The 8,999-nt window shown below is 43.4% G+C and overlaps 1 protein-coding gene across 5 annotated transcripts; it reads right to left on the reverse strand.

The window, feature by feature from the left end:
* Positions 1-69: 69 nt before the first annotated feature.
* Positions 70-8,844, reverse strand: LOC112221769 (UDP-glucuronosyltransferase 2A2). 5 transcript variants are annotated; one of them, XM_024384077.2, is made up of 6 exons: positions 4,261-4,749; positions 3,715-4,060; positions 3,457-3,584; positions 2,280-2,437; positions 1,834-2,033; positions 70-1,660 (listed from the first exon to the last, which is right to left on the reverse strand). In XM_024384077.2, exons 3-6 carry the CDS (start codon positions 3,461-3,463, stop codon positions 415-417), a joined length of 1,611 nt encoding a protein of 536 aa, XP_024239845.1. In that variant the 5' UTR covers positions 3,464-3,584; positions 3,715-4,060; positions 4,261-4,749; the 3' UTR covers positions 70-414. The 5 variants fall into 5 exon arrangements, with proteins under 5 accessions (XP_024239845.1, XP_042159650.1, XP_024239846.1 ...); XM_042303716.1 differs by lacking the exon at positions 3,457-3,584; XM_024384078.2 differs by lacking the exons at positions 3,457-3,584; positions 3,715-4,060; positions 4,261-4,749 and adding an exon at positions 8,744-8,844.
* Positions 8,845-8,999: the final 155 nt, after the last annotated feature.

Genomic DNA, 8,999 nt, shown 5'->3' on the forward strand with positions numbered 1-8,999 from the left:
AAAGTGGCTTGTGAAGTATTGACGTGAAAATGCAAAGTTATCAAGAAGACTTTCGCTGTTTATTCCGCATCATTTGAACATATTCTCGTTTTATTAAAAACAAAAAATTGTCAACATTTACACTGTATATTATAAAATTGATAACATGAGTGAAAATACACGGCAAATGCAGGATTGCATCATAATAACCCAATAAAACCTTGATTCAAAAAGTCCATGTAATAAATATATGTAACCTATATCTTTGATATATTAGGAAGGTTCTCTACATAAAATTCCAGAGACAGACAAACTTTGGAAATCCCATTATAACAACCTTCAGTTTTTTTGCAATTGCTTTCCCCATATCTACCTACTCTATGCTTGGATTGTAAGCTGTGTAATAACTAAGTAAGTAGGCCATAAGTAACATAATCACTCCAACTTGGACTTTCTCCTCTTTTGTAATCCTCTTACCAAGCACATACAGGAAACCACAAGCAACACCAAAACAAGCAGAGCAGAGCCCAGCAGCAGTGCTAGAACATCCACATTATGATAGACATACCATGGCATCTTATAGGACTCTGTACGTAGGTGAGCTGCCCCCTTGTGTCGCATAACAAACTCCAGCCAGAAGATGGCGCTGTCCAAAGGTTCTATAGGCCGGTCGTGGTGCAACCGTGATAGTCTTCTCATATTCTCACTGTAGGGCTTCTCTTCATCCAGAATGCCCATCAGAGTCTGTGTTAAGGATTCCACCTCTAACGTTGTAACCTCTATAACCTCTGCCACTCCTCTGGCCTTCATGCGCACCATGTTATCAAACTGGTCAAAGATGAGAGGGATACCCAACAATGGGACTCCGTGATAGATGGCCTCGTAGATCCCGTTGGTGCCCCCGTGTGTGACGAACACTTTGGTTTTGGGGTGACCCAGGAGGTCGTTCTGAGGCAGCCATTTCACTAGCAGGGTGTTGTTGCCTAGAGACAAAGGCCTCTCTCCCAGGTGTCTCCACACCACCTTCTGGGGCAGCCGGGCGAAGGCTGAGGCTATGACCTCTGTCAATACTGGACCCAGTCCACCCAACAGAGTCCCCAGTGACATCACCACCACCCCGTGTTCTCCAGAACTCCGGACAAACTCCTCTAAAGCTGCAGGTAAAGGCTTGGAGGGTTTGCACTGGAACCCACCAGTGTAGACCACGTTCGGCATGGTGGGTCTAGGGAACTCAAAGACGAAGTCCACCCTCATCAGCCACAGATCAGCTCCCTGGATAAGGGATATGACGTCCACCTCATCAGGGGCAAAGTAGCGGTCGCACACGGCCTGGTAAGGCGGGTTGGAGACGTAACGATACATGTAGTAGCTAAGACAGTGGTAGAATATGTTACTCAGCCTCTGTGCAAAGTTCATCAGGTCAGAGTTGCGGGAGAATATTTGAGGGACGTAGGATAGTGGCGAGGGAGCGATGGCAAAGTGTCCCTCCCCGCTGAGGTGCCAGCGCACATTGAGAACCAGGGGGAGCTGGAGGTAGTGGGCCACCAGGACCCCGGCAGGGAACACTGGGTCAGTCAGGACCAGGTCATACTCAGCCTCTTTCAGATCTGTCATCAGAGTCTGGTTCTCAAACATGGTGACGACCAGCTCGGCCACCATCTCCTGGTTCTGCCTCAGCATGCTGAACAGATTAGATCAATCAAAGTAAACCGTAAAAAACACAATTTAAACATCAGGCATGTATCAGCATTAAACAATGAACTAGCTTGTGCAAAAATGCAAATTGGCATCAATTCCATTGCTTTGGGGAGGAATTTTGGCTCTGTTAGTCCTGCCTTTGGGCTATATTTGTACCTGAAGAGGTTCCCACAGAACTGCAGGAAGGCCCAGGGTGAGCCCTTCCCCCGCTGGATCTCCAGCGACCTCTTCAGGAAGTGGGCCATGAACTCCTGACTCTCGATGTTCTGGGGCTGAGCCTGGGGCACGGTGATGGAGGTGTAGTGGGGGGAGTGTTCAGCCACGTACCAGCTGGTGGAGGAGCGCAGAATGGTCACCTGTAAGGGAAAGACAGTACACTCAGCTCTTGGTTCGGTACATTCCTCTGCATTTGTATTTTTATTTGAACAACATTTCAAAGGTTTCTCAACGATGGCAAATCATAAATCCTAATATTAATGTTAATTCAACTGTATTTTTTATGGGCAGTCATGTGATAAATAGTATTGCAGTACATTTAAAAAAAAGTCCAATGTACATATTGTTTTGTTCTCATATCATGAGATTGTCTCATGCTTAATGACCTGGTGACCCTGGGTGTGAAGCGCCTCCACCAGTATCCTCATGTTGAGCCAGTGGCTGCCGTCGACAGGGTAGACCAGGACCCTTCCAGCCTCACTGGTGTGCTGCAGGGAGGACAGGAGCAGAAGGACAGGCACCAAGGCCACACAGGACCCCATCACTGTGGAGAGAGACAGTGGGGTAAGCAGACTGACATACACTGAGATACACTGTAAATACACTAAAACACTGTACATTGCAAAGACACTGAAATACACTTAACTGGGACACAACAGTAAAAATGAGTAAATTGACATCCATAAACTAAGAATGTACTTTAAACACCATAGTTATTTTTCACATTTTGCTCTGGCATAAGCGACAAACTGTTTTTTTAATAAAAAAATATATACATATTAGGAATTCAGTCGGAGTCTCAACTTACTGTTGAGTGTTAGAGTCGTAGAATACACAAGGTGCAATTTTGAAATTTGTTAGCGCGTCAGCAGTTTTTCTCTTGTAATGTCTTGCCCATGTCACCTCACACTTTTTAAATTGGTAAGTTAGTCTTGATAGCTAAATACACCTTGCAGTATTCTTGGCAGAATTACTGATCAGGCACGCAGTGCATGTTCCCAGGGGCCCTGACCTTCAGGGTGCCCCCATTGATTTTGTTAGTCACTCTGACTCAGATATCTATGATCAAGGAATAAGTCATGGCAAAATGTGTAGAATTGCTTAAAACTGCATATTTTTTTCCCTGCCTCAAGGAAAAAAATAGTAGAATTGCATGAAAAATGTGCTAAAAACTGCTAAATTCTCTCCACCCCATGGAAATTTGCTTTAAAACTGAAACGGTTTCTGCCTGTTGCATGGCACAATGAGTAGAATTGCATGAAATTAGTTTGAAACCTGCAACTTCTTTCTCCACCTGATGGCAAAATGTGTAGAATTGCAGAAAATGTGCTTTAAAACTTCAATTTCGTCTCTCTGACCTCAAGAGGGGGACCATTCAAATGTTTTACCCGTGAGGTGGGTGGCCCCCAAGCCAAATTTTGCTCAGGGCCCCCAAAAAACTAAGACCAGCCCAGCCTCAGATCAAAGATTAAATTAATTTGATGTGACACAGTTGTTCTGCCAAGAAGAGTTTTGTAGTCCTCAGTAAGTATTGTGTAAAGTACACCCCACTCTATTCCTTACCAGTCATTCAGCAGCAGATAGGAGCATGACCTCTTTATGCTGCAGGATATGTCCTTATTCCAAACTATATCTAATGACGCACGGTATTACTGTACTGGACACTATGATTAAGTTTCAACACAAACCACCTGATTTAGAGAGAGATGTGCAGGATCAGATACAAGCAACATTTTAGTAAAATGATTGACATTTTAAACAAATGATTGGCTCTAATACATTTCAAAATGTAATGTAATGTACAAAGAACTTTGATCTCACCTTCCGAGAGGCGCATCGGTCTACGGCACTAGCATCGCAGTGCTAAACGTGTCACTACAGACCCGGGTTCAATCCCAGGCTGTGTCGCAGCTTGCCGCGAACCAGGTAGACCTATGAGGCGGCGTACAATTTGCCCAGCGTCGTCAGGATTAGGGGAGGGTTTGGCCGGTCGGGCACATGCACGCTGACTTTTGTCGCCAGTTGTACGGTGTGTCCTCCCTCCAACACATTGGTGTGGCCTCCGGGTTAAGCGAGCAGTGTCAGGAAGCAGTGCGGCTTGGCAGGGTCGTGTTTCGGATGACGCATTGCTCCACACAGGAGTTACAGTGGTGGGACAAGACTGTAACTACCGATTGGATATCACAAAAAAAGATCTCGCTAAAATATTACATGACCCAAACTACATGGTCAACAGGACTTACCATCAGTCATTCAAGCATTATCAGCCATTCAAGTATTTGGATGAATATTATTTGGCTTTGGAAATAATGGAATTCCAATGGAAACGATCATTTACAAATACAGAACAGCAAAGTAAATCCTTACCTCTAAAATCCATCTTTTTGCTTCTTCTCCACCATACAGCTATCCTGTCTGAGCCTCACTCACAGTGAATGAGTAACTACACTGAAAGGGAATATGTAATCTATGAATTCCCCTAAGAATACTTTAACTGTATCATTGCACTTCGTTCAGGCCAGTCAAGTCCGTCACTGATGAGGGTACTCCCAGTCAGTAGATCCAACGGTCAGAGAGCACATAGCAGCCCATCAGTTGTTCTCTCCCTTTCCCTTCTCCTCTGCCTTTCTTTCTGTCTGGTACTCTCATTTCCTTTCTTGGATGGATGTTGTTTTGAAAAGGTTTCACTCTAATCTTCAGACTTCAACATTTCCAAACCCAGGGCCTCTTCTTAGTTTCTCTGTTGATATATATTTCAGACCCCAGGAAGACTCGCGGTCGCCAAGGTGTCTGCTAATGGGGATCCAAACAAAGAATAAAGAATATCTTTCCATCGCCTCAAACCCTCGCCAAATGGAATTGAATCAAATCTAATGTCAATACTTGTGTGGTGGCCCAAGGGATCATTACAGTACAGTAACACATTGTGCAGCCAGCAAGTCATTACAACATAATACACCTAACTGTCTTATTGAGATTAGGGAGGCAAATTCCTGAGTGAGTACTGAGTGTAACTGGGATTAAAATCAAACAAATTATGTTCTGTTACATAGCTGCATGTCTGATCAACAGAAAGTTTTCTTGGAAAACCAGAGGAGCTATGATGATACACTTTAGTTTTCCTGGCTACCATCCAAGGCTGTGTGGGAGGTGGGGATGTTGGTAGATGTGATGTTGACAAACGAAGACAGACATGTTTAGTGAAGAAAAAGGCCTGTTCTTAATCCAAAAGGCTAACATAACGCAAAGCCAATACTTTAAACTATTTACAATAGGAGCAGCATATTTGGGTCTTGGTTATAAAGCTAGGCATGGCTCGATGTTTTGCTTTCCTGCAAAACTAAACCACCGTACCTTGCTCTCTGCATTACCACTGCATATCGGTAAAATTTCACTGGATTATTTTGGGGCCTCACATCAAGAATATAGCTTGTGTATGCTACTTGCTGCAGAAATACCATGCTTTTGTGGAAGACGTTACACATGCAGCTAATGGTAGCCTATGCATTTCAATGTGCATGCAGTAATATGCTGTATAATGCAGTAATATGCTGTATAACGCAGTAATATGCTGTATAACGCAGTAATATGCTGTATAACGCAGTATGACATACACTGATTTCACAACACATCAAGGACACCTGCTCTCTCTATGACATAGACTGACTAGGTGAATCCAAGTAATTGAGGTCACTTGGTAAATCCACTTCAATCAGTTTAGATAAAGGGGAGGAGACAGGTTAACCCCTAGAGTCGATTGATGCAGCAGTGCGGTCAATCTAAGTTACATAAGAAAGAAATCACCATCAAAATTCATCAGTTTAAACTAGAGAAATCTTCTTTTTTTTGCATTGGATGCGTCTGAATCCACCAGTGTCACATTTCTGTGGTGAAATGTGGCAGAGCTAGAGCTGAGTTTGTCAGACCATAAGACATTCCGAAAATCGGTCTTCTCACGTAAAACGTCTGTAGCATCCGAACAGTTTGACCTACAAATTATTACCACTCTATGGAAAGGGGAGACTCTCACGAAAAAAAAATGGTGTTCTCCGTTTTGCTCTACGACCCCCACAAGTGTTGTCTTCTGGTAACTGGTACCGTTTTTTTTTTTTAAACAAATGGAAGTATGAAGGTAGTTTTGTGCCTACCAAAAAAAGGGGTTAAATATGTATCAAAAAATGATATACAGTGCATTCAGAAAGTATTCCTTGTTTTTTCCCCTCCCCACAAAGCAAAAACCGTTGTTGTTTTTCCCTCAAAATTAAAAACAGCATTGACATAATTATTTGGACCCTTTACTCAGTACTTTGTTGAAGCATGTTACGAATACCTTTTGGCCCGACAGTCTAGGGGGGGATGGTAACGAGACCCATAACATAACTCATGCAAATTATAGTGAAAAAGTAAGAGTGAGAACGGAATAACCACAGACAATTAAATTACCGTCAAACACTCATGGTTTATTTGATAACACACGGTAATGAGAGGAGCAGGAAAAGGTGCTGAGCTGGACCCAAGGAAAGAAACAAATATCCCAAAATACCCCTAAGCTAGACTAGCCTACTTCACCAACAGCTAACTAACCAAAAATACAGTGGGTGGTCCGCCCAGTTCTACCTAGTGTTCTTAGACAAAGTAGTCCTACGGGTAGTGTATGCCCATGGGCAACTTGTCTTGGTTCCCCCTTTTCCCACCATCAAACAAACACCGTAACAAAATAACAATACTCACAGGTGGGGACAAAGTGATATGTAGTTGCAAAAACCAAACAAGAGATCAACAGACAGATGGCATTGACAGAGAGATTGAGCTCTAGAGGAAACAGACAGGGTTTTTAAACCAAGGGAAAGTGATAGGGTAATGGAAACAGGAGGTGGTGTGTCTTCTGATTAGCGACTGATTGGGGAATGATGATTGCCACCTGTGAGGGGAGAAGGAGAGAAAAGAAACACACACACACAGGATACACACACAGAATACCTGTATCCGCAACAAAGCACATTTGGCAGCAATTACAGCCTCGAGTCTCCTTGGGTATGACACTACAAGTTTGGCATACCTGTATTTGGGGACTTTCTCCCATTCTTCTCTGCAAATCCTCTCAAGTTCTGTCAGGTTGGATGGGGAGCGTCGCTACACTGCTATTTTCAGGTCTCTTCAGAGATATTAGATCAGGTTCAAGTCCGGGCACCGGCTGGGCCACTCAAGGACATTCAGAGACTTGTCCCGAAGCCACTCCTGCGTTGACTTGGCTGTGTGCTTAGGGTCATTGTCCTGTTGGAAGGTGAACCGTCGCCCCAGTCGGAGGTCCTGAGTGCTTTCCTGAGTGTTTTCATCAAGGATCTCTGTACTTTTCTCTGTTCATCTTTCCCTCAATCCTGACTAGTCCCTGCAGCTGAAAAGCATCCTCACTGTATGATGCTGCCACCATCATGCTTCACCCTAGGGATGGTGCCAGGTTTCCTCCAGACCTGACGCTTGGCATTCAGGCCGAAGAGTTCAATCTTGGTTTCATCAGACCAGAGAATCTTGTTTCTGGTGGTCTGAGAGTCCTTTAGGTGCCTTTTGGCAAACTCCAAGTGGGCTGTCATGTGCCTTTTACTGAGGAGTGGCTTCTGTCTAGCCACTCTATCATAAAGTCCTGATTGGTGGAGTAATGCAAAGATGGTTGTCCTTCTGGAAGGTTCTCCCGTCTCCACAGAGGAACTCTGAAGCTCTGTGAGAGTGACCATCGGGTTCTTGGTCACCTCCCTGACCAAGGCACTTCTCCCTTGATTGCTCAATTTGGACGGGCGTCCAGCTCTAGGAAGAGTCTTCGTGGTTCCAAACTTCTTCCATGATGGAGGCCACTGTGTTCTTGGAGAGCTTCAATGCAGCAGAAATGTTTTGTTACACTTCCCCAGATCTGTGCCTCGACACAATCCTGTCTTGGAGCTGTACGGGCAATTCCTTCGACCTCATGGCTTGGTTTTTGCTCTGACATGCACTGTCAACTCTGGGACCTTATATAGACAGGTGTCTGCCTTTCCAAATCATGTTCAATCAATTGCATTTACCACAGGTGGACTCCAATCAAGTTGTAGAAATTTCAAAGATGATCTATGGAAACAGAATGTACCTGAGCTCAATTTCGAGTCTCATAGCAAAGGGTCTGAATGCTTATGTACTGTAAATAAGATACACAGGTATATTGAAAAAAAAAATAGATTTGAAATTTTTTCTAAAAACCTGTTTTCACTTTTGTCCTTATGTGGTATTATGTGTAGATTAATGAGGACATGTTTTTATTTAATTCGTTTTAGAATAAGGCTGTAATGTAACAAAATGTGGAAAAAGGGAAGGGGTCTGAATAATTTCCGAATGCACTGTATATATATTTTCCTGAGTACATTTTTTAAACCTAAATAGCTAAATGATCCATAGTATGACCATCTTAAAACAATTCCATATGTCAGCTAGCTGGGCTTGATTGAGCTTGCCTGGTGCAATGGAACCAAAAGAATAGTCACGGAACTGTAAACCCCTCCCACTGTCACACCCTGACCTTAGAGAGCTTTTTAGGTTTCTATTTTGGTTTGGTCAGGGTGTGATTTGGGTGGGCATTCTATGTTCTTTTTTCTATGTTTTTTTATTTCTTTGTTTTGGCCGGTATGGTTCTCAATCAGAGACAGCTGTCTATCGTTGTCTCTGATTGGGAACCATACTTAAGTAGCTTTTTCCCACATGGTTTTTGTGGGTAGTTATTTTCTGTTTAGTGTTTTCTGCACCTGACAGGACTGTTTCTGTTTCGGCTATTCCCTTTGTTATTTTGTTATAGTGGTCAGTTTCAATAGAAAGCATAAACACTTACCATGCTGCGCTTTGGTACAATTATTCCTCTTCAGACGACGACACCCGTTACACCCACCTGGCACTACAGGCAGGCTGAAGCAAACGCTAATAGTATTTAAAAGATCTCAACTATTATTTCAACTCAGGTCAGAATGATAAATGGAGCGACAGAGTTGAAAAGGTTAAAACCCCTTTGGTGACCTTTGCCCCTGTTATGAGCTCACTCCCCTGGCTGTGTGTAATGTGTCTGTATTTGTAGGTTGTGAACTGTGAAC

This window comes from Oncorhynchus tshawytscha, linkage group LG22 (genome assembly GCF_018296145.1).
Source record: "Oncorhynchus tshawytscha isolate Ot180627B linkage group LG22, Otsh_v2.0, whole genome shotgun sequence".
In the NCBI taxonomy this organism is placed as follows: domain Eukaryota; kingdom Metazoa; phylum Chordata; class Actinopteri; order Salmoniformes; family Salmonidae; genus Oncorhynchus; species Oncorhynchus tshawytscha.

Excerpts from the sequence above, each read along its gene's own strand:
- LOC112221769 (XM_042303716.1), bottom strand. Across the intron at positions 2,034-2,279 it reads TTCACACCCAGGGTCACCAG|GTGACCATTCTGCGCTCCTC; the intron begins GTCATTAAGCAT and ends TTTCCCTTACAG. Across the intron at positions 1,661-1,833 it reads TTCTGTGGGAACCTCTTCAG|CATGCTGAGGCAGAACCAGG; the intron begins GTACAAATATAG and ends TAATCTGTTCAG.